Raw genomic sequence first — 25927 nt, forward strand, 5'->3', positions numbered from 1 at the left:
GAACCTTACAACAAAGTACAGTGAGTATATATATTGCAGTATGCAATATGCAATATTGTCATAAAATAGAATTACATTTAAAGATGATTTATAAAATCCACCACATACTAGCTAGCAATCACCCTACGTTACTTGTCTAAGGCCGCGAACGCACAGGCAGGTGGCTTGCTTAGCGCCTAGTGCCTAGCGGCGCCTCGCAACAAAAAACCAACACGTTTGTTTACATGGATGCACGCCAAGCGACTAGTTAGGCGCTAAGCGCGCAGTGCAGCCGGTCGCGTTCATTTTAGAACGTTCGTTTTACTGGGCTACTCGCTAGGTGACGCGCTAGACACTAGGCACTAAGCAAGCCACCTGCCTGTGCGACGCGGCCTAACTCAAGCATTGAATAAATATGATGTGAAAAAAAAAATTGTATAGACTCCAATTATTTATAAAAGTTTATGAGGGAGTGCCCACCTTCATGTGATTCTATTGCAACCCTATGTAATGTGCAGAGTCAAGGCGCATCGAAGCGTCTATCCAAAACTGAACATAACAAATTCAACCTTAACTAACGGCGTAACGCACACATTACTTCGGAGATTTAAAAAGACGCGTGCATTCGTCGGAATTCGCGCGTCTGCGCGCGAACTACACACTCGCGCCCACTAGCAAACCAACGCGTCAACTGGCGAGTGATTCAATAGCTCTGCTGTTGATGCCCATTACTACACGTGAGCGTATTCCGGCGAATACGCGCGCATTTTTGCGGCTTCGTTTTAGTTGTAAAAAATTTGACGCTTCGATGCGCTTCGACTCTGCGCTAGTATAAATCGACCCTATCTGACCTCCTCGACCCAGTTACCCGGGCAACCCTCTACCCCTTGGTAAGACTGGTTGTCAGACTTGAGTTCACCATTATAGCTTATTTATTTCTTCAAAGTATTTTTTTCGTAAACTTTCAGCTACCAAAAAAATAACATTTTGCAAGTGGTTAAAATAACTGTTCAATTAAATGACTAGTCTTATGACTCAACAATGCCATTCAATCGCGCTAAACATTCGATGTAAGTTTTGCAATCTCGGTGGGTAAAGTCAAATAAAACAAAAAATAATACATAACAAATCAAAGGCACATTTATTAATTTTTCCTACGTCCTTTTCCGGCTTGAGGTTTTCCAAACGCCTTTGGCTTAGATGGGCCTTTGCCAGGCCCTTTTCCTGGTCCTTTGCCTTTGAACGGTGTTTTTCCTTTGTTAGGGCCTTTATTTCCCTTTTGGGCCTTGTTAGCATCATACCGGAGCCTCTTAGTGGCCGCTCGGGAGGTGTCTGTAAGGTCCGTAGCGAAGTTGCTCTGTTTCTTCTTACTTTTGTTGGTGTTCTTGGGCCTGTGTTGGGGTAGGTCGTCATTATCGTCGACGGCGCGAATTCGACGCTGTTTCTTCTTGCGTTTCTCCATGCGAGATTGTAGGAGCGCCACCTAGTGGACAAGTTGAGTTGTAGAATACATCAGATTTGGACATTTTGGTGGCCTTACGGTAAGGGTAGTAGTACTTTAGCTACCATAATTGCGTTTTCAATACCTTCCTACATAGTGAGATGAAGAAATTGCTTTTGAGAAGAGCCAGACAACATGTTTGTTAACACTCACAAACGACCGAACAGATTCTGATGAAACTTTGCAGTAACACATCTTTTTACATCAGAATAACATACAGGCTACTTTTTATCAGTTTACGGTTATACACTTGCATATATTATTTATTTACTTCATAAGATATGGTTAAAAATAATTCTCATCCTACCTTCTCCATTTCCCTGTTGACTCGTTCCTCGGGCGTGTCCTTGGGCTTGTGTTTGGTGAATCTCTTCTTCTTTCTGCCGCCATCGTTGTGGTCTGAGTCTGAGTCGTCATCGCGTTTGCGCTTTTTAGCGCCTTTCTTTTGCTTTTCTGTTGGGTAAATACATACATAATTATATCAAGAAATAAATAAGTATGAATTATTCAGCAAGATACATAATGTATAAATTTTATTGGAAAAGTCAAAGGAAAAGTTAACTATTTTTTTATTTGATTAAAAATATAACCTAACATGAGTATGATATTGCAATTATTAACTGAAAGGACCATGGCCATCTGTGCCCCAGTAACGCCCAGAGAAAGTATATTACAAGATAGCCTTATTAAATAAAAACTAGAATTATAATGATAATTTGAAGTCTTAAAAAGCACCGGTTAAAAAATAAAAAAAATAAGACATTCTTGTTGATATTGCAGTACATGACATCGTTTCAATCATGCTTCATTTATTACGGTCTGGAATCTCGTCCTTTGGCCCATGTATATATTCATTTAATGTATATGTCACCGTAAGATTACAAACATCGTTAGATTACAATCTATCTCGAGAGATTGTAAACTGTCGAATTATTGTGAACCGTAACATCTGATTGCAATTTAACGTATTATTTTTCGCTATATTATAATCTATCAATGTAGAGCGGTCAAATTGTCAACTGGCGTAGAACGGAATGCATCTTGCGCGCTGATTGGTAGAACGTCAAAAAAGCCAATGTTCTTTGCAACTCCCGGTGCCACAGCTCTTTGACGTGCAAAAATAAGTGACTGTTTAATTAAAAAAAAAATTGTACTTAATTTTTAAGACTCAAAGGACAATGGGCGATTCCGGTCCAAATGTCCACCACGAACGAGACCTATATGGCTAGATAGCCCGTTAAATATAGAACATTTTTTGTTATGAAAGTAAAAAAAAATATAATGCCAGAAAAAAGTTATAGCAAAATGAAATAAAACATTTTATAGATTTTTTCAATTTCTTTTTTTCAATTACTTTTCGTGATGTTCGATTTTCGTACTTTCTGTAACTTCTGACAAAATAGAATTGTTCATTATTAGAGAGAAGACACCACCAGTTACATCGAACTTTCTTAGATCCAGGCACCGCTCAGTATATTCAAGCACTTCTGGCGCCTCAATTGGTTAGTGATTCGTACATCCATCGGGCAAAAAAAATGGGCTGTTTAAATGCAAATGTGTCTTACTCATCTTAGTTTTAGATAAAGTACGGAAATGGAAGTGGAATAAAATAAAAAATAATAATGATAACATACAAAAACTACCGAAAATTAAGAATACATTTTTGGCTATAACTTTTTTTTGGCATTGTTTTTTTTTTTACTTTCTTAGTAAAAGTTCCTCTAAATTAAGTGGACTATTTAATTATATAGGTCTCGTTCGTGGTGGACATTTGGACCAAACTTCATACATTCTTGCCCAATCTCCTTTGTAACATTATTTTAATTTGCGTTTGAGGTTTTTACGTTTTTAATTTTAATTTGTGTTACAAGACAAAGTAATTGTTTTTTTTTTTTAACTTTTTTTTTATAATTGTCCAATTTAAATTGTCTGAGGCCAAAATTACCTTTTTTACATAAGAGGCTTTTATTTGGGAAATAATAAGTGTAGCCACAAATTTTTTTATTGGACACATGATTAAACTTCTAATTTTATAACTAAGCAACGGGGAAATGACATAGCCTCTAATAAACTAATTCGTCTTTTTTATAACGCCAACTACTAGAAAGTTTCAATAAAAGATCATCAATTATTGTAACTTGTCCTTCTTATTTATACATTGTCATCTAAATTACTAAAGCCAGCCAGCCAAGAAAAACAAGACCAACGTTTTTCTTGGCTCGTTTTTTTTTTTGGTAGAATTTAATTTGTAACACATCTGTGTGTGTGTAACACATCTTCTAACACATTTAGCATATTGCCATTTATAACCTTCAATTAAAAACATTGTATTAAAAATTGAAGTTAGTGACGAAAACGAATCGCTGCAAAACCGACATCACGTAGTCGTGTCTGCCCTACCCCTAGAGTGCAATTCAAAACCGCGTAGGCGCGGAGGGGCGAGGCGGCCTGCGAACTGAGGCGCAGGTAGTTTCAGCGCTCGCCGCCGCGGCTGAGGCTGGCCGGCGGAGCCGGCCAGCAAGCCGAAGCTGCGGTGGTGAGCGTGAAAACCATCTGCGACGATAAGCTCGCATGGGACCGCCGGAGCCCCGCAGCGCCGGAGCCGTGACAGAAGTCATGCTTGCTGCATGTTGCATGCTTACTTCCATGCTGGGTAAATTAATATGGGATGTGTTATATTTTTAACAAAAAACTCAGTAGGTGCGAGTTAAAAAATTAGAAGGTAAATAAATATTTTTATGATGTCATTTAATAGTATTTAAGAAGTTTACTGTTAGAATGCATGCTACTTTAGATGCAAAAAAATAACCATCATGCTGAGTTGTATTTAGAGTGGAAGATAACTCGTGGCTAAGATAGTATTATTTAGATGCTCGACGCTTTATTAATTGTGGCTGACTTAGTAATTTAGAAGGCAACATACATTTTTGGGGGCGAGTAATGATATTAAAAAGAAGCCTGTTTAATTAGCACCCCTTTTATTTTATTTTAAATATTAGTTTGTATTTGAAGACAAAATACCTAACTGTATTTTTATAAGAGTGATTTTTATATAAATTTAATACTTGAAGAATTTTTGAAGAGCATTTATTTTATTTAACTGACACCTCTATTTCATTCCTAACTCTACGGGAACTCCATGGGAACAGAACGGCTGGTCGTGATTGGTCGATCTTACAAAAAGACTGACCAATCAGAGAGAGCTTTCGGACAGTTGACAATTTGTCAATTTCTCATCGATAGATTATAATATAGCGAAAAATAATACGTTAAATTGCAATCAGATGTTACGGTTCACAATAATTCGACAGTTTACAATCTCTCGAGATAGATTGTAATCTAACGATGTTTGTAATCTTACGGTAACATATACAATATATTCAAATAACTGACATGTTTATCTAATAACATACAATTAAGTCATGAATTCATGATGATCATGAAGTTCCTAGTGAAAAACTAATAGCAATGCTGTCTATAAACGATAAAATGTATAAAAAACCAGTGGGAAGTTATCATATTTAATGTCCAATATCTTTTGAATCGGTGCTTTATATAATATTAAATCTAGATATCTTACAAATATGGCTATAAAGCTATCGTATGACATAGAACTGGAATTTGGGCATTGCATGGCGTTGCTGACTTTTGACTCCATACTAATATGGGCATGATCCTTTATATCTAGGAACTTTATTTGAAATCTTGCAATTCATCAAACTAAGAGACAAACTGTGACTTCTTTATTTAAGTGACAAATATATGATGAGGACAAATCAGACTAAAATTTTAACGAATTTAACACAAAAAAGTCAAATTAGGGGAGGTATATACCTGGTGTATAACAGTGATAACATCAAATAGGTTGATAACACACAAAAACTTTAATGAATTGCTCAAAATATGTCAAGTCAAACTACCTAACTACTACACGCACTCATACATACCTTGACCAGGATGCCTAGTGAGAGCCAATCTCTCTTTCTCTTCTCTCTTCTCCTTAGGGGTCTGGAACCACTCCCGCTGTCTCTTGATCTCAATCTTGGGCCCAACCTGTTCTCCCCCCTCAGTTTTAATGGCCCCCTCGAGCTTGGCTGTCTGTTTCTCCATTTTATTCATTTGTTTCTCCGCGTATTCTTCGTCGAGGATCGCGGCTGTCGTGATGAAAGGAGATTAAGTATTTTCAACAGAAAGATAAAAGTAATTTTTTCAAATTAGGGTGAAAATCGGCATTTTTTGAAGGTTAAGTTTACAAAATCTCGGAATCGATAAATGGCCCAATCATACACTAGTCACTAGGCCTTATGTAATGGGACAAACATTGTAAGAATATGGTTTTTTAAATACATAATATAATTTGATAAGGAGAAAAAAAAATGCAAAAAAGTCGACGAATTATTTGAACAATAAAAAAAATCTTCGCGTTCGAAACCGTTGTCAGACGATTGTGATTTTGTAGAAGTTTGTGAACTGTGTGATTAGTAAAGTTTGATTTTGTAATTTTGCGAAGTGTGTGGATCTAAAAAGCTTCTTAAGGCGTCGTCCTAATTGGCAGCGATTGCGCGATGCGTTTTTCATCTCACGATCTCACTTGCGAGGTTCCGAGGTTCAAATAGGACACTCTGATGAAATCTGTGTGTTTAAACTCATCGAACGACGAGAACGCATCGTGTCATAGCACAATCGCTGTCAATTAGGACGACGTCTTAGATGAAAAACGCATCGCGCCATCGCGCGATCGCTGCCAATTAGGACGACGCCTAAGGGTGTGATTTTATAAAAGCTTCTTGAGTGTGTGATTCTGTATATTTATGAAGTGTGCGGTTTGGCTTAAGTTCGTGAAGTGTGTGATATTGTACAAGTTTGTGAAGAGTGTGATTCTGTAAGTTTGTGAAGTGTGTGATTCTGTAAGTTTAAGAACTATGTGATTTTGTATGTTTGTAAATTGTGTGATTTTGTAAGTTTATGAACTATATTATTTCATAACGTTCTCAAACTCACCTATCTCAGGTTCCAACCTCGCCAATCTATCACGATATTTGGCGACTATATCAGGCGGCACCTGTCTGGACTTGACGGGCCGGCGGGCGCGGCGCACGATGGCCTTCACTAGCGCGCGCTCCGCCTCGCCCGCCAGCGACACCGACACGCCGCCGCGGCCCGCGCGGGCTGTGCGACCTACCTGTAGGAGGGAGCGAACTTAATGGCGGTTTGGCACTAACTTCCGACAATACGAGCGAGACTAACCCTAGATAAATTGATCATCATCACCATCTTCTCAGCCATAGGACGTCCACTCCTGAACATAGGCCTCCCCCTTAGATCTCCACGTCCTCCGATTAATTGATACCTACTTAAATACAAACACCGCGCCAACTTTGAAGGTCACAACTGAATTCAGGCACCTCTTTATAAGCAATGAATAGCCTATTAAGGTTGCGAAACTTAGTGGCGGCTCATAACTTACTTTAGAACACACCCAAGCTTCTCACATGCCATGCACCTGCCGCACAGAGAAATATTTCCTCCCAATTTCCCGACGACATTAACATTTATTTTTTTAAATGTTTTATCTAATTACATATACTTACGCGATGTATATAATGCTCGAGCGTGGCCGGCAGAGTGAAGTTAAGCACAGTCCTCACGCCGGGTATGTCCAGACCTCTGGCCGCGACGTCGGTAGCCACTAGCACATCCACTTGCTCTTCGCGGAAACGCTTCAGAGAGTCCAAACGTTGGGGCTGGTTTAAAGCGCCGTGGAGTTCTGCTACCTAGTGAATTATTGTTAGAAATAGTAGTGAAAATATGAATTTAATATGTTGAAGAACAACTTAATTATAAAAGTAAAAAAAAAATAATAAGTCTAAGTCCGCCATTGTACAAAATGTGCAAAAAGAATAAAAAGTAAATAAAATAACAGTTGCCCGATAAAAACATCGCAATTGGAAGCAACTGTTAAGCAATGTTTGGTGAAACTGGGTAACTGGGTTGAGGAGGTCAGATAGGCAGTCGCTCCTTGTATAACACTGGTACTCAGCTGAATCTGGTTAGACTGGAAGCCGACCCCAACATAGTTGGGAAATGGCTCGGGGGATGATGATGGTCCGTGGATGGATGAGCATCTGTGGCCAAAATGAGTGCTTCAGAAGATATGTTTTTATGGCCCCTGGCTCTTTACCAGCCGTCGCAGAAGTCAGAAAGACTGACAATCAATCGCTCCATGGGGCAAACTGGTACTCAGCTGCATCCATTTAGACTGGAAGTCAACATGCCAATAGTAGGGACAAGGCTACACAGAAGTCTGCTGCTGTCGCTGTTAGTCGAGCCTGTATTAAGGAAGCGGCTAGGCCGATGCTATGCCGGTACCTTGACGCCGAGCAGTCCTAGCGCGACGTGCAGGCGATGCGCTTGCTTCTTGGTCTGCACGAACACCACGGCGCGGTCGCGGAACGTGCGGCACACCAGCGCCGCCAGCAAAGCCTCGCGGTCACACTCGCGCTCGCGGCGAATCCTATACCATACATTTTAATTAATACATTAATACGTCCAAGGCCGATTTCGGCCTCGGCGGCTGTCCTCATATAAGGACATTAGCCAACTGCGCAAGACATATTATAGTGCACAAGCATTTGCACAGACACAGGTGCACTCACTATTCCTTCACTCTCAACGCCCATATACAAGATTGTTACCATCGACTCGCCAAGAAGAAGAAGAGTTATTTCAGTCGAGAAACGTCCACTGTTAGACAAAGGCATCCCCCAAAGTTCGTTTTGTACTTAGTTCCAATAAATTACAGTAAGTTTATCATTACTATCGAAGCGTTACAGGTTTCCAGAACTATAAATTTTCTTATAAAACAGAATGTGTAAAGGTTTTCTACGTGTTAAATAGGACTGGGCTTTAATTTGCCACATCGTCTACAACACGGCGACCGGTAAAGGTGAAGGAAAACATACAAGCAAGCGTGGTGATTAACTGTAAATGTAGGAAAAAATAAAAAATGCAGTAAACAATAAAAAAAAACATAAGTTACCTGACAAACTCCTGCCTCAAATTGAAAGCGACATCCTTATTAGAATCCACGAACAGTTTGACGGGCTTCTTGAGCGATACGGCTGCTAAATCCTTGACTTGTTCACTCATGGTGGCCGAGAACAGCATACTCTGTCTCTTGGGAGAACATTGACGGATGATCTCCTTCATTTGTTCTGCGAAATACTCGTCTAGCATCCTGGAAAGAGTTGAATTGTTATTCACAACACAAGAATTCGCTTATAAATGTACTTCCCTATATACTCAATTATGTATGAACTACTTTATGTTCTTCCCTTTATACCTACTGCCTCTATATAATCACTACCATGCAATTCTTCTATCGTAAATAGTTTTGAGATCGAGGCTTGGCTGGGGCACTGCCGTGCCCCCAGATATACCTTACCGGTTTCCGACTTTATGTACTCCCTAAATCCTACTTCCTACTTATATTATAAATGTGAAAGTTTGTGAGAATGTATGGATGTATGTTTGTTATTCAATCACGCAAAAACGGCTGGACCGATTTGATTGAAATTTGGTATGTAGATATTTGATACCCTGGCTTAACACATAGGCAACTTTTTATCAACACACCAAGCGGGCGAAGCCGCTGGCGGAAGCTAGTTATAAAATATGAATATTTACTTTCACTGCCCAATCATAGAAAAAGATGGAGGAGGCTTTCTAACTTACATAAATTGGTTAACATGTTTAAGAAATCTAAAGTTAAAATATAATTTATATGGAAAATAAAACTATAAACAGATAATATACCTGTCTGCCTCATCCAGCACTAATACTTCAATAGAGTGCAGGCCGAAGGAGGGAGTGTTGCGGATGTGGTCGATCAGCCGGCCCGGCGTCGCTATCACTATGTCCGGGTTGCGACGCAGCATGGTTTCCTACAATATACGTACTTTTATTAATAAAACCCATTTAATTTAAATTAGCCGACAAACATGGTTTGGAAATAAAATCCCAAGAATTAAATAAAACCAGCGAGAGCGACATTTATTTCATAAAACGCGAATTGTCACTTTCATCATCTCAGCCAGGCCATACGACGTCCACTGCTGAACATAGGCCTCCCCCTTAGATCTCCACAGATACCTGTTGGAGACGACCTGCATTCAGCATCTTCCGGCAACTTTTATAAGGTCGTCTGTCCACCTTGTTGGTGGGATTGTCACTTCACTTACATATAAATATTATAAACTGACCTGATATTTGACGTCAAGTCCTCCGATAGACAGGCCGACGGTGACCGAAGTGAATTGTGCCAGCTGCCTGGTCACTGCGTGTACCTGTAACAATAACGCTATAGTGTGAAAATCATTCTGTTACAATTTTGTTATTGTCTATAATAAATATCTATGTATACTCCCTTTGAGTAGTAGTATTAATATAATCAGATAAGGTTACCGAACACCCTCTCAAAGGATCGGACATGGTTTTGTTAACACATGGGAACTACTGCCTCGGTCTAGTAAATTTGAGTTTATCCATTACAAACCATCAAAAATACAGTTTTTTTTATCTTATTATGTATAATATACAACGTTATGTTTTGTTTATGCGAAACCTGATACACCTATCTAGTATTTTTATGTAAAGAATCTATGTACGAAATTTCAAAATCGTATCATGAAAAATCACAAAGTTATAAGCTTGTTAAGTTACGGGACTGTCCGTAAAAATACATAATCACCACAAAACGCACACATGCCGCGCAACGCGATAGCACTGTGCGTTCGCACCCGCTATGAACTCGCCGTGACCGCCGTTGTGCGAGAATAAATACCTATTTATGGTGTCCAACATTCAAAGTTTTTTAGATAATTTTGGGAAAAAATATAACATTGTGTAAAAACTATTGGAATCGATTCAGTTACTGATTCTGAACAAACTATATTCAGGTTTCGCACAAACAAAAAATAACGTTGTATACGTAACTTTTCAGAATGATGTTAGTTAAGTACCTATTGTTAAAAATTGTTATCATAAAGTTTAAATAATTTATGTACTTTCAACACTTTACATCGTTTACATAAAAACTTGTAAGATGTATTACTCTTTTGTTACTATTGTGCTATTTCCTGAAACACAGGACCACCTAGTTCAGGCAATTACCTTAGATAAGATATGTGAAACACAGGACTACCTAGTTCAGGCAATTACCTTAGATATGATATGTGAAACACAGGACTACCTAGTTCAGGCAATTACCTTAGATAAGATATGTGAAACACAGGACTACCTAGTTCAGGCAATTACCTTAGATAAGATATGTGAAACACAGGACCACCTAGTTCAGGCAATTACCTTAGATAAGATATGTGAAACACAGGACCACCTAGTTCAGGCAATTACCTTAGATAAGATATGTGAAACACAGGACTACCTAGTTCAGGCAATTACCTTAGATAAGATATGTGAAACACAGGACCACCTAGTTCAGGCAATTACCTTAGATAAGATATGTGAAACACAGGACTACCTAGTTCAGGCAATTACCTTAGATAAGATATGTGAAACACAGGACTACCTAGTTCAGGCAATTACCTTAGATAAGATATGTGAAACACAGGACTACCTAGTTCAGGCAATTACCTTAGATAAGATATGTGAAACACAGGACTACCTAGTTCAGGCAATTACCTTAGATAAGATATGTGAATTTAAGTAATTTGCTTATGTAAAAGTGTGATGATATTCATGTATGTAACAGACCTGAGCCCCCAACTCCCTAGTAGGCACGAGCACGAGCACGCGCGTAGTTCTGGAGCCAGCACTCGACTTGTACAGTAACCGCTCGAGTATGGGCAGCATGTACGCCGCCGTCTTGCCCGTGCCTGTCGCTGCGCAGGCGCATACGTCCTTGCCTGTTAACAAATAATTGACTTAGTGAAAGCCAACTCGAAAATTATGTCTGAACAGAAGTTGGAACTATCAAAAATGAATATTTAACACTACTCATCTGTAAAATGATTGTAAAAATGTACACTGAGTTGTGAAGTACTGGGGCCCGATTCTCCTAATTTTACTTAAGCGACATACGATTCACATTCGACTGAGATCCAATCCCGACTCAATTACGATTGAAGCGTATGTGGCATTCCGCTATTTTTCTTTGAAATAAACTTTTTTATCCTTTTCCGTCATTCAATAATGAATCATTTTGTCTGCAAATGATTTACAATTGCAATATGATTGTAGAGCAAACTACCGCATTGACCAAAATCACTAAAATAGCAGACCAATCGCAAACCAATCGAATGTCGTTGGAATACGATTGGTCTTTTAGTAGTAGCAGAATGCCCGATATGGTTAAAACTGCTATTGCGATCATATTACGATTCGATTTCTATTCAATTTTGACATTATTAACTTAGGAGAATCGGGCCCCTGGACCCATGGATCGATTGACAATCCATTAATGCTATGAATCGATAGTGGAATGGGTTGATAAACCTTGTAATGTACTTTTTACCATGCTGATCGCGTTAACCAACCCATTTAACTATATTAATAACAGCTAAAAAAATTAGTTCCCTTTAACTATTCATGTTGTCATCAACTGTCTAAAAAAATCTCGATTGGCATTGATTGACGCTTGATCAGTAAGTAGGTCTAATAATATAACATTTATTTCAGGCAGAGCCCATAGTGTTAGTAACAATTGACTTAAAACTAGTGTTAGTAAACTAAAGATGACCTTTTTTAACGCAATTGTACCGAAATTGAGGCGATTTTTTTTCAACTGACCAAAAAAGGTGTACCTATATATTACATGTCAAAGTTACTAATAGAATAAAACTTACCAAGCAAAGCCACAGGTATAGTAGCAGCCTGTATAGGCGTGGGATGCACAAAGTTCATGGCTCCTATAGCCTTCAGCAGGGGTCGGGATAAGTTCATCATGTAGAACGAAGCATTCTCGTCATACGGAGGAGGCTCCTCGAAGAAGTCAGAGTCGTACTCTATGCGGGCACCCTGTTCTGTGTCGTCTGCTAATTCCTGCAAAGTAATTTAATAATGTATAATAATTTTAAAATGTAATTTCCCATGGAAATATTGGGTGCAGCTCTAGCTCAGATGAACCAGTTTTGATCTAGTTTTTTATGGCACATTAAATTGGTGGGTCCCAACAACATCTTTGGCAGTTGTCACAACAAAATCAAAATACGTTTATTCAATCTCGGCTGCAAAACAGCACTTTTCGAACGTCAGAAATTTACAAAAGACAGCCCCCAAAACGCCCACCCTTCACCACTTCCTATGTGTTTTTGCTGGGAAGAAGAAGTGGCGCAACAAACTCCCCAGCAACACATGTCTGTCTGTAGGTTAGAAGAACCTTTCAACAAATTATTGTATTTACATTTGTATTCAGTACATATTGCATTATACAATATGCAGCCACCACATGCTAGCTAGCACTCACCCTACATGCCTTAACTAACTCACAGGTAGTCAGAAGCCAGCAAGTCTGACAAGCTGTCTTACGAGGAGGCATAGGGTTGCTCACGATACTCTGGTGAGGAGATCTGATAGGCAGCCATTCCAGTATAGCAGCATAGCATCAGGTTAGGCAGATGAAGTTGAGATATCTGCTAAATATCTAATGGACCCAAGGCTAGTAATAAATAAGTGATGTAGTAAATTTGATCTCACCTCTTGTAACTTCTGTTTTTTGGTAAGCTTCTTAGGCTTAGTCTTGATTGCATCTTTTTTGAGCTCATCATCAGATATCTCCAGCTCTCCAACATCACTGTCTGGAATTATAATATACATGTTAAGATGGTTTGAACCTTAATGTCACATGATTAATGTACATTTTACCATAATGCTGGCTGCTAATAGAAGTCGGTATAGTATAGTGCATTATATTGTTACTAGCCGTGCCCCAAAGGAACTATTTACCGCACATGATAAGAAGCGGTCTTTATATTATTCTGATTTATGAGGTATGTTACTGCTAAATATCCTCAAAATCCATCAAGTCATTTTTGCATGAATTGCCTATTTATAATATAAGTAGCATCTAATTTGTTTCTGCCAAGTTTTATTGAAATCTATTCACTCATTAACGCATGACTAAGGGTACTTCCAAATCGATAAACTTTCATAATCATAATATTAGTAGGAATTTTACCTTTTCTGTCAACATCGGAGTCAGTGTCCACATCGTCAGCGTTGCCGTGCACCTTCACGGCAGCTCTCCGTCTCTCTATTTTCTCGTCTAACGTATGCTTTACATTACGTTTCACATACTTGTGAAGATCGTCCCATGTGTTCTGTTAAATAAATATTTACTTAATGATGAATAAAGGACAGTAGGTCCCGGCTGTCATTGATCATCCTTGGCAGTCGTTACGGGTAGTCAGAAGCCAGTAAGTCTGACACCAGTCTAACCAAGGGGGTATTGGGTTGCCTGGGTAACTGGGTGGAGGAGGTCAGATAGTCAGTCGCTCCTTGTAAAGCACTGGTACTCAGCTACATCCAGTTAGACTGGAAGCCGACCACAACATAGTTGGGAAAAAAGGCTTAGAGGATGATGATGAATAATGGACTAAAAGAACATCCCTGTCCCGTATTGTAGGATGCATGTTATGTACAAAATAGTTACAGTACCTACTGTATTGTCTATGTGCTATATGGAGATTAAATAAGTGATAAAAATGAGGCAAAATAGTACACTTACAAGTTTGTATGTTAGTTTTGTGTAATAATATGCAATATTTAATGGCTGTACATTTTAGCAATGTTTAATGTCTCACCCATTTAAGCTTATATTTATTTGAACAGAATTATAAAAACAATGATGAAGTATAGGTAGGAATGTGCTGGTATTGAACACAACAAATTCATAATTAAGTTGTAAAATACATACCTTATTGTATTCTTCGACAGAACTAACAAATTCAAACTTCGGATTGAAATCTGCTTTCCGCTGCACTTTCTGTTTAGATGGTTGATACTGAAAATGAGAAAAAATTAAATATTATCCAAAATGTGAGCTTTTTTCGTAATTTATTTGCGTGTTCTATGATTTGTTTTGGATATTTTGAAGTATAATTATAACATATTTAGACTTCTTTAGACCAAAGCCACATGCATCTTTATTTTCAATGAATTTAGACCTAAATTTATTAAAAATTAATTTGAAGTTTACCTCTATTTCTTCGTCCGATTCCTCAGAAAAGTCTTCAACTTCCTCACCATCTTTTATGGTTGGAATAAATTCCGGTATTTTAGTTACGTCCTTCATCATTTTTTATTTATTCCCACGACATTATTACAACCTATTTTTGTAAATAAATTAAATTTTAGGTTATCCACTTGCATTTGAAACTTCAAAATCGCATGTTGCTGTCACGTTCCGTATCACACAAAAAAATCACAAACCTAATTTAGACGTAAAAGCTTATTTGAAAATGATTTAGTAACCAATTTTTAAGCATTCGATCAATTTTAAGCCATAAAATATTTATTTTTTACGTTTAAGTTAATAAATGTAAACTAAAGGCAAAAGTTTCAATGTACGACCCTTAAGTACCAAGTACGTGTAATGGAATGTAACATTTCGTTCCGAAACAAAATATGTCACAATCTAATCTGCGATTCTTTCAATCAACTATTCTTTGAGTCAATCAATAAACCAACATATACATATGTGTTGATTGCACCATGTAAATTAATTATATCTTGCCATCAAATTAAAATTATCGCTTCCTGTCAGTCTGCTTATCATCGACGAATAAAAATAATCACGAACCCACCACTTCACACGAATTCACATCACCAGTGCAGTTGTAGTGTCATGTCATACATGTCAAGTTTTCGCGAGTGTACGATTGAAAAATAAATTTATTTTGCTGATATATCATTAATAATGGCAGATTTGCTAAGTATTCACGATGATATTAAATTGTAAGTATGGTACCATAACTTAATTATATGTATCAACCCAGAATACGTTAAAAACATAGGGCGGTTGAAGAATCACCTTACGTCTGTCTTCAATTCATGTTTTCTCCGAAGCCGTACAAAATTTTCTTCAATATGCTGTGTAATTACCAAGAAAATTTTACCCAAATTGTGGGAACATCAACAGAATTACAAAGATGTGATGTTTTTTTTATTTATTTAATCGCTTACATCAACACTTGACAAACATAGCCCACTGCATCTTTTGGTCGTAAATTAAACCCAAGCGAGACTAATCTTACGTCACTTTAACTAATTGCTAAGTTGCAATAATGGTCTCTTAAAAAACGTCTATAAAAACTAAGTCACTTTTTCCTTAAAAACTGTAAAAAGTAGTTGTATTCATTTTATCTTATCTATGTTACACTTTTAAATAGTTATATACACCATATTCTCAGCTGTTATCATAAACAAATAAAATAACGTAAGTGTTACAAGGTTAAAGGTCAAAGTTAAGTAGCTTGACATAAAGCCTAATTTCTTGTCTTTGGATATGAGATCAATACCCTTATATTTATGTAGTTTAACTGTATTTTATTTAATGTAACCGTGTTGAGGAGCGTTACTGAGTTAAGGAGGTCAGATAGGCAGTCGCTCCTTGTAAAGCACTGGTACTCAGCTGCATCTGTTTAAACTGGAAGCCGACCCCAACATATTGGGAAAAAAGCTCGGCAGATGATGAATTGCATTTTTTTTTAAATGGATCCTTGAGTTATATCTAAATTAAAATTACTCACCCCACAACCACAACATTTACGCACAGCGTCTTTATATCATTTCACCTTAAGCCACGCTCTACAGTTCACTTTACTATTAAAAATAAACTCATTTTATAACAAATACAATTATTGTAGACCCTGCTAGACTACAAAATGTTGTACTTACCTTACATGAACATTACATCATGATTTCTCAGTCATAATAAACCTTGAAAGTTCCAAATATAGATTATCAACTAAGCTAAAAATAATCCGAAGATTCTTATCAGTCATAATAACATGGAAACAGCAACAGTAGCTGTGAAATTAATCACTAATCATGTTCATCTTATCACATTTATTTTCAGATACACAACCTCAGATAAATTCTATTTGGAGCCCACAATCCACCCTACGGAGATACTGGTCATAGACCGTGTGACTGGGGAGGCGGTTGTCAAAGGTACACTCATTTTACATTTATGCATTATGTATATTCAGTTTACTTATTAGTCCATGTTATATGGAATAACAGTCACCAAATGAGATGGAATTGACTACTTTCTACTGTTTTCCAAATATGTATTATATCCTGCAAAAAGTTTTCTATATATGTGAATGCTACTAATGTTATAAAAGCAAAAGATTGTAAGACTGTATGCACTAAAATAGCTTATATAACAAAATAAAATATAGGCGACTTTTATCCACATGCAGGAGGTTGTTCCCTCCTTAACATCTAGTAAAATTACAAGTTACACTTTACACAAAATTGCTAGTCAACCTCAAAGGTGGCCAAACTTTTTTAAACCTTACTTGTTTTTTTCTTTTCAGAATATGGCTCAGTAAAGATCCCCATACCAGCGAATGCTTACCGTCCAGTATGTGGTTTCCTCGGATCCATAAAGCTCCTATCTGGATTATATTTAGTTGTAGCCAAGTACAGGATATTGGTAAGTCAATATTATTTATTTTATAGCTTTGTTCTCAAGTACAAATTAAAAAAAAAATATATATTTTTTTTAACTGACTTCCCAAATAGGAGGAGGTTTTCAATATAGCCATTCCTAATATTCGAACTGTGATTTGCTTACTAAGGTAGCATTTTGACATAAGTCCCATACAAATTGTCAAACTCCTTCAAAACAGCCGATAGATCTAATATTGGGAACGGCCACAAGACGCCATAGTGACGTGGACCGCAGCCTTGGCTACTTCTGGAATCGAAAGTCACCAAGCCAAATAAAACCCGTTTATATCTTGGTGACAGCACTAAGGTACTAATTCCGTCAATAAATGCTTACATGTTTTTTCCACAGATGGGCAAGCTAAACGGGCACGATATATATCAGTTGGCGGGAGCAGACATCATTCCTTACGCTCGCTCCAACACGCACCTCACTAACAAACAGGTATGTTATGGACCTTTTCAGATGTTTATTTTAGGGGTAAAGGTCATAAAGGGATAGAGGTCAAGGTGATCGAACATACGAAGGGCTCGGCACGGCGCAGCTCCAACCCAGCGATTAATTCTTCATTTGAATTTGACCATTCAATCTTATCATCACACATGAAACGTTGTATCAAGTAGTCAATATAAGTGAAGTGATGAAGGGTGGGCGCTTTGGTTTGAAAAGTGCTGAGTTACCAACCTCATTTTGAATGAATGAGTTTGAGTTTTAAGTTGGTTGAAAAATAAAGATTTTATTTTTATATATAGGTATTTTAAATGTGAACAGTGAATTATATTGTTTGTATGTTCAGATAGAAGACAACAACACATACGAGCGCATGGTACGGCTGGCGCTGGACACGCCCGGCATGTACTTCTCGTACAGCTACGACCTCACGCACTGCCTGCAGCGCCTGCACTCCGTCACGCCCGACTTCCACAGGGTAAGCACCAGGCGCCAGACTTTATGGCGGCCAGCGACTAACTTCAGACCATAGCTACAAGTACATCTTCCACTGATACCGGAATATGCGCAGCGATTAGTTTTGCACAGACCACACAAGGATTCGTTATTGTTAAGACAATTTTGGTGCTTTCAATCTTCGTAAACTCTCAAAAAAATTATAGAAACACACGCGGTGAATGAATTAATTTTATAGTAGCTTTTTCTACTACTATCTGTATCCAAATAAAATATAGCTTATGACACTAGAAATAATTTCTATTATTATAGTAAAAGCATTTACAAAATAGGTTCAGCATGTTTAGAGTCTAGAGACCCCTTGCAATGTAGCAAACAAAGTAACTTTACCTCAATACATAATAATATTAGTATAAACTATGTTTTAATGCACTCATTTATTTTCAGATGTCTATAACGAATCGTGCAGACCCCCGTTTCCTGTGGAACGGCTTCCTGCTTCGAGACTTCTCTCATCACCAGTATTCACGGTTCACGCTGCCCCTCATACAAGGCTGTATCCTTTTTAATATTTTCGAAGAACTACTGCAGATACAATTAACAGATTTTTTTGATGAAGTACTGTATTTAAAAGTCCCATTACTCTTCCTCATAATATTTATAACCCCGTGAAAACAACTCTCTGCACCTGGATAACAAGTCCCTCGATAAACGGGCTATCACTGAAAGATCTTTCAAAACGGTTGATTGCCTGCTGGGATTCGCACTTTCAGGGTTTTTTTTTTAATTTGATTGATTGTTTTAATTACTCATTTTGCATAAAAAGAATTAATGTTATTTTTCGTCTCACATGAGATTTTTTAACAGCAAAACACAGACAATCTTTCCTATTATAAGAAATATGATCCTCAACCCAAAATCAGTCGTGTCTATAAACAACGTGACAGTGAACGGTCACCAGCTGACGTGGTCGCTAGTGTCACGGCGGTGCGTCGACCGCGCTGGTACCAGGTTCTTTATGCGGGGGGTCGATGCTCAGGTGAGGCAATGTATTTACTGGTTGTTTTAAGTCTTCAAATTAGAAATTACTCCGCAATCCCGTGACGCCCCACAACTGCATTTACATACAACAAAAGTATTACAAAAGCAAAAAAAAAAAACATGTTTTTGGTCATTTAGTAATACCCAAGTGAACCCAACTATTAAACAACAAAGGCATTTTTATGTGTATTGCTTTCATATTTCATTCTCGGTCTTTTCATTTTTGGTGCAGTTGACAGTAGCTGTCAGTCAGTACAAACAACGATATTATTCCTAAAGGTAGAATTCCGTGCGTCGCGACGACAGTCGTCGATCGCTCGCGATAATAGTTAAACAATGAAAATGTATGGCACCGCTCGCGCTGCCGAGGCCCGCGACACGCGCGCGCGACTGCGATCGATCGCGATGCACGGAATTCTTCCTTAAGAAACTGATAGCCGTTGACTGCACAAAAGATGCAAAAAAGTTGAAAACAAATAAAGACTCCTTTATAGTGCATTCCGAATTTATACCTATATAACCTTATACCATTTTCCCCAGGGCAACGTAGCAAACTTCGTGGAAACAGAACAGATAATAGAACGGGGTGGTGAAAAATCCTCCTTCGTGCAAACCCGGGGCTCCATCCCGTTGTTCTGGAGTCAGTACCCGGATATAAAGTACAAGCCGGCTATGCAGCTAGCTCACGAAGACCATGTGGCAGCTTATACTAAGCATTTGAGAGATCAGCAGCAGAGATATGGCAATCAGGTGCTGGTTAATTTGGTGAGTGATGAAATTTTTTTATTCATGTCTAGCAAACATACTCATTATCATCAAAAGTAAACGTCCTTAATAAATGGACTACCTATCTAACACATTTTTTACAGACAGTGCTCATATACGCTCTATAGTATTTGCAGATTACAGCAGTATTGCAAAATATTTTTGTATATATCTGCGAATCTTTGTTTTCGAACTCGACGGAATGAATGATTGAATGAACGTATTAAATGAATACGCGACAGATAGACAGAATTATTTGTATCATTCATTTTATCTGCAGTTTTAACAAGAAGCATATATGTACATACATATCTTATTTTTGTGTATGGTTTGACCGATTCTTGGTGCAGTCAGTTGCTGATGGTCAGTACAAACAACGGTATTATTTCTTGATAACTCACAGCTGTCATCTGCTAAAAAGATGCGGTGGGTTTTTATGTGCTATATTATGCCAATTGTCCAATTTGTTCAATTTGTTGTTTTAAATGTTTTCTAAAATGAATGACTGACCGAATGAATGATTGAATGAATGGGCCGTGATTGGTTGATGTCTTTGATGTGTTGGAGACACTTTTTCTTTACAGTTTTGTCCGATATGCCGCTAAATGGTATAATACGACTGCTATTATTATATTTCTGACTATCAATACGACTAGATTGACCAACACGGCAAAGAGGAGGCGTTAGAGCGCGGGTTCCGCGCGGCGGTGGCGGCGGCGGCGCTGCCCGGGGTGCGCTATGAGCCCTTCGACTTCCATGCCGAGTGCCGCTCCATGCGATACTATAGGCTCAACGTGCTTATACATAAAAACTCTCATGTTTATAGCAGCACGAGTAACTTACAGAAATATTTTGTTCAAAACGTCGTTTGTTGGCATTGTTGAGCTCGAAACAGAAAGAGCGAATTTTCGTTTTCTCGAATGAATGACTGACCGAATGAATGATTGACTGACTGACCGAATGAATGAATGACTGACCGAATGAATGAATGACTGACCGAATGAATGGACCGTGATTGGTTGCTGTATTTGATGTGTTGAAGACACTTTTACTTTATAGTTTTGTCCTATGTGCCGCTAGATGGCATGATACGACTACTATTATTATATTTGTGATGATCAATATAACTAGATTGACCAACACGGCAAAGAGGAGGCGTTAGAGCGCGGGTTCCGCGCGGCGGTGGCGGCGGCGGCGCTGCCCGGGGTGCGCTATGAGCCCTTCGACTTCCATGCCGAGTGCCGCTCCATGCGATACTATAGGCTCAACGTGCTTATAGACAGGATTGCGCATGAACAGGTATGCTACTAGAGTCATTATTGAATATAATTTGCAAATTAGGTTAGAGAAAATATGGCCCCTTGAGGTCATAGCAAACATATCCCATCCGAAAAGAAATATCTCATTCAAAAAGGGGCTTTAAGTATTGCTTTTTGGATGTATTTTACATTGGGATAACTAAGTTTAGTATTATTATTATTTTTGCATTGTGTTGCATTTGCAAGACCTATGTCATAGCATTTGGTAAAAATCTGACCTGAAACCTGTAAAACCAGGTACTTTGAAAATTATTTGTACTTTCTGAATTTCAACTTTGCCATTGACTGTATTGAAAAAGTAGCACTAAATTACCTACATGTTTTTTACCATATATTTTTCTGACCCATTTTACAATACAAACATATAGACAGCTTTAAACTTGACACAATTTCTTGCGATTCATGAAGAGACAAAGTTTTTTTATACTGTATAATTTCACCTACTTTTTAAACTTTATATTTTATCATCTTCTCGTATTTTCAGACAGAATTCGGCTACTTCCTATCCCGAGGAGGCACAGTCCTACTCCGACAAAGCGGTGTGTTCAGAACAAACTGCGTGGATTGTCTCGACCGTACCAATGTAGTACAAAGTCTATTAGCTCGACTACAGCTTAACGCGGCGCTTAGAGTGCTAGCAGTCACATCCAGTGATGATGAGAAACATCCTTATTTGGATAAGCTGTTTAATAATGTAAGTTGTAACAATTATTAATACTTTTATGATTAATGCTCAACCCTTCTCCATGTGAGAGGAGGCCTGTGGGACGATAAAAAGGCTGTGACAGTAATGATTTACCCCCGCACTCAGAGACATTTAATGATAACTTAAGTCACTCGTAAGTGCCGGATTGTCAAAGAAAGAATCATTCATTAAAGAATGGCTTAAGTAACCATTAAATATGCCTGAGTGCGGGGGTCATTAATAAACAGGTAGAAATTTACACCACGGAATAAGAAAGGATTAACCATGCGTTTATATCGATTTAAACTTGGATTAACTTTACTCCGTGTCTCTTAATAAGGAGATTACTGTTTAACAGAATTAATTTTATCGTACATGTGAAAATTAGTTCTGCGCAACCTTGCGCAAACCCTGCGCTAAATTGCGCAACCCTGCGCTAAACTGCGCAACCCTGCGCAAACATCCCACACATCTATACGACCCGTTTTACAATAGAAACTCCATAATCCAGGTATGGGCAGACCACGCAGACACGATTTCTACCCAATACTCGGGCACCGGGGCTCTGAAGACAGATTACACGAGAACTGGCAAAAGGACGCATCTCGGGCTCATTCGAGATGGTATTAACTCGCTCACTCGGTACTACAAGAATAACTTCAGTGATGGGTTTAGACAAGTACGTTGATATATATTTTTTTTTAATCTAGGATACATTATTTTTTGGCCTAAAGAAATCCTGTTATTGTTAAGCTCGCCTTTGTATTTCTTATGTTTCTCTTTTTTTATTATGACTCTGCAATATGAAATAGGTCTTTAAAATGTTTGACACATAATTAAAAGTTATTTATAATGTATAGCGCCTGGCTAAGTGGTTGCTCAGCGGTATGGTTTGAAAAAATTACCGCAGCACAAAAGAGGTTAACTGACATAAATGTTCCTTACTTTTTAGTTGGGTCATCTTTTCATTTCTCAATCACCAAAAATTTTGCCATATGGTCCCATAAGTGCTCTTATTCTATACAATAATTCAAATATCTACACTTCATTTGATTGTGAAGTCATATCAAGTTTCTTTACCCATAGGCAAGTGCTTACTCAAATCATCTTCCGAGCCTCTTTCCCAACTATGTTGGGGTCGGCTTCCAGTCTAACCGGATGTAGCTGAGTACCAGTGCTTTTCATGGAGCGACTGCCCTATCTGACCATCTCAAAGTGCTTACTCAAATGGAGTATAGTACATATTTCCACATTTTCAAACTTTTGATACAAGTTGTATTACCCAGGACTCGATCGACTTGTTCCTGGGTAAGTACGTGATCGTAGACGGCGAGGGCAATACGCTGCCGTGCCCGCTGCGACGCGACAGGGACTGGAAGTATATTACGGTAAGATTTTATATTGTTACATTCTTAAAAAACTATTTAGGTGTTTTGTTTTTAATTAAAGATAGCGTAAAGCTAGGATGTTTGTGTTCTTAATATTTATTTTTGTCGGGAATAGCTTATGTCATCAACTGCCAAGCCTTATTTCCAGGAGTGGATTAATGACCCACGGTTCTACAGTAATATTTTTAAGGCTAACTACCTACTGACTAAATAGCGCGGAACTACCTAAAAACCAGAGGTCCATGCAAAGATTTTTTTTAATTGAGATAATTTCAGTGATTTTGACACGTAGATGAATCTGCCATTAAGTTGACTCCATTCGGTCTCTAAGTAGTCCGAGGCACGTGACCTATGTGTTAATTCCGGGCCTGGTTAGTCAAGGCTAGACGCAAAATTGACTGGAGTGGTTTCATTGAAGCTCCCGAAGGAACAAATCGATTTCGATTTGGTTTGAAAGGAGAATTAGTGTGGTGATTTTTTAACAATTTTTGATGAAAATCTGTCCAAGATGGCCGCCGCTACAAGTTTTCAGATTACCTTAATTAATATGATTTATTTTCGTCACAGTTCCCATCAGTGCTACTGGTCGCCATGTCGATGTTCTGCGCGTCGGCGACTCTGCCGCAGCGGTACAGCAGCGAAGTGCTGCTGTACCTCATGTTCTGGGGAGCTGCCGTCACTGCCACGCTCACGTTCATATTCAGGTGAGTGACTGACTAACTGACTCACTGGCCAAGTGAGTGACAAACCGAATGTCCAAGTGACTGACTAACCAACTGGCTATATGACATCATCATCATTATCCTCCTGCCCTTATCCCAATTTTACTTGGGGTCGGCGCAGCATGTTTTCTCCTTTTATAGTCTTCTATCTGCCGTCATATCACAAGTAACATTCTTTCTAACCATATCTTACTCTTCCACTATATCCGTCCACCTTCATACTCTACCTTCCTCACAACGTGATTTTTATTCCTCCGCATCACATGCCCATACAATGATAACTACATAACATACTTTAAATATTACTGCGTATGTAACATCCCGCTGAGTTTCATCTAAATGGGTTAACTGCTGTTGACTAGTGTGTTTATTTTGAAAATATCTATTATATCCCGAATGGCAAAACAAAAGATAGATATGTTAAAGAAATTTGACGACCTCGATGGTCACCATGCCGGACTGCCGAACCTGAGGTCCCGGGTTCGATTCCTGGTTCGGTCGAAATTTGTGTGATGAGCATGCTTGTTGGCCGTGGTCTGGGTGTTACAATGTGTATATGTAGTTTATCAGTTGTGTTAGCACCCATAACACAAGTTAATTAATAACTTACCATGGGGCTAACCGACCATGTGTGAAAAGGTGTCCCGACATTATTATTTATTTATATTTATATATAAAGAATTTTTGTCACCTTTTCCTTTTAGACACGGCAAAGAATTCGTGGACTGGCCCCGGCTAGACGCGGGGGGGCTCGCAGCCGCGCGCTCGCTGCCGCCGCCGCAGTCGTTATGATCGGAGACTTGCCGCTCGTAGTCGTCGTCTAACCCTCTTACAGCAGTCGGGTAAGAGTGTCAAACAGCTGTTATGTACTAGTGTTGTTGGGTTTTGAATTTTGAACAGAGTACCTACTGCCAGTTTTGTGAGGTAACTTTTGGGAACAAATATAATGACCACCATAAAATGCTTTGATACCCTAAGTTTTGCAACCAGAAATATCTACTGAACACCAGAAAAATAAAGTCTAAAAATGTAATAGTACCAGCTATTTTAGTCACGACTTCACTTTAAATTGTATTCGACCACCAAATTTAGTAAATGATCACCAACTCTTGACGACCAAATTAATGTATTATTTTTGCCTAAATAAGTCACTGTGATTGCCATAAAATGTAGGCTTATTACCAAATAAAGTATTATGATGCCATATTAAGTTATGTGTCCGGCTTGCAATGCATGCGTGAGTGTCAGTATGACGAGTGACAGGGGAAAATGGAAGAAAATGACATATTGCGCCGACGCTAAGTAAAATTGGGAACAGGGCAGGAGAAAGAAGAAGAAGAATGTGTTTCTCAATACACTCTTATTGCACTGTTTAGAGGCATGCAATAGACAATTTTCCACGCTAGTGCAGGAAAAGGGTCCCCATAATGTTATTACATTTATTTTATCAGGCCGAACTTATTTTTTTGGAGTCAGTTTACTTAAACAGGATAGCAAGATGTAAAAACTTTTTTGATGATCATTTACTACTTTTGGTGATCATTTACTACTTTTGGGATAACAATGATTTATTTGGACTCATTTTTCTTAAATAGGATAGCAGAATTTAAAAACTTTGGTGATAATCTTACTTTAAAATGGTGGTTTAATTTTGGTGATCATTTACTATTTTTGGCTTACGAATGATTTATTTTGGAGTAATTTCACTTAAATAGGATAGCAAAGTGTTAAAACTTTGGTGATAGTTTTACATTAAAATGCGAGTTTCATTTTGGTGATCATTTCCTATTTTTGTCTGCTGTTTGTTACTATATCTGGTGATCAGTTAAACATAAGCCGTAACTTTTTCGATGCGAAGATTTATCATACCATTGAATTACGTATAACGAATCTTAGAATTAAACTTAGAAGCAAAGGTACTTGGTTG

General features: G+C 38.2%; 2 protein-coding genes across 2 annotated transcripts; one reads left to right on the top strand and one right to left on the bottom strand.

Annotated features, from left to right (window-relative positions):
* Positions 1-1094: 1094 nt before the first annotated feature.
* LOC124641385 (probable ATP-dependent RNA helicase DDX27) lies at positions 1095-14891 on the bottom strand. The gene is made up of 15 exons (XM_047179454.1): positions 14694-14891; positions 14412-14498; positions 13674-13815; positions 13193-13293; positions 12343-12538; positions 11252-11403; positions 9742-9825; positions 9296-9423; positions 8520-8717; positions 7850-7994; positions 7072-7254; positions 6482-6662; positions 5428-5634; positions 1788-1933; positions 1095-1462 (listed from the first exon to the last, which is right to left on the bottom strand). The coding sequence occupies exons 1-15, from the start codon at positions 14790-14792 to the stop codon at positions 1124-1126; spliced, it is 2388 nt and encodes a 795-aa protein (XP_047035410.1). The 5' UTR covers positions 14793-14891; the 3' UTR covers positions 1095-1123.
* A 307-nt stretch (positions 14892-15198) lies between these two features.
* Positions 15199-24904, top strand: LOC124641386 (phosphatidylinositol-3-phosphatase SAC1). Its single transcript, XM_047179456.1, has 14 exons — positions 15199-15451; positions 16575-16669; positions 17041-17159; positions 17526-17618; positions 17971-18102; positions 18528-18636; positions 19004-19119; positions 19662-19886; positions 21018-21185; positions 21690-21899; positions 22402-22569; positions 23177-23278; positions 23846-23982; positions 24705-24904. Exons 1-14 carry the CDS (start codon positions 15414-15416, stop codon positions 24790-24792), a joined length of 1800 nt encoding a protein of 599 aa, XP_047035412.1. The 5' UTR covers positions 15199-15413; the 3' UTR covers positions 24793-24904.
* The last annotated feature ends 1023 nt before the right edge of the window (positions 24905-25927 follow it).

This window comes from Helicoverpa zea, chromosome 22, assembly GCF_022581195.2.
Source record: "Helicoverpa zea isolate HzStark_Cry1AcR chromosome 22, ilHelZeax1.1, whole genome shotgun sequence".
NCBI classification, from domain to species: Eukaryota; Metazoa; Arthropoda; class Insecta; order Lepidoptera; family Noctuidae; genus Helicoverpa; species Helicoverpa zea.

Excerpts from the sequence above, each read along its gene's own strand:
- LOC124641385 (XM_047179454.1), bottom strand. The coding sequence starts at position 14,792 with ATGATGAAGGACGTAACTAAAATACCGGAATTTATTCCAACCATAAAA. Across the intron at positions 14,499-14,693 it reads AATCGGACGAAGAAATAGAG|TATCAACCATCTAAACAGAA; the intron begins GTAAACTTCAAA and ends TCTCATTTTCAG. Across the intron at positions 8,718-9,295 it reads GTGCTGGATGAGGCAGACAG|GATGCTAGACGAGTATTTCG; the intron begins GTATATTATCTG and ends AACTCTTTCCAG.
- LOC124641386 (XM_047179456.1), top strand. The coding sequence starts at position 15,414 with ATGGCAGATTTGCTAAGTATTCACGATGATATTAAATT. Across the intron at positions 15,452-16,574 it reads ATTCACGATGATATTAAATT|ATACACAACCTCAGATAAAT; the intron begins GTAAGTATGGTA and ends ATTTATTTTCAG. Across the intron at positions 18,637-19,003 it reads GCTGCCCCTCATACAAGGCT|TCGTGTCTATAAACAACGTG; the intron begins GTATCCTTTTTA and ends ACCCAAAATCAG.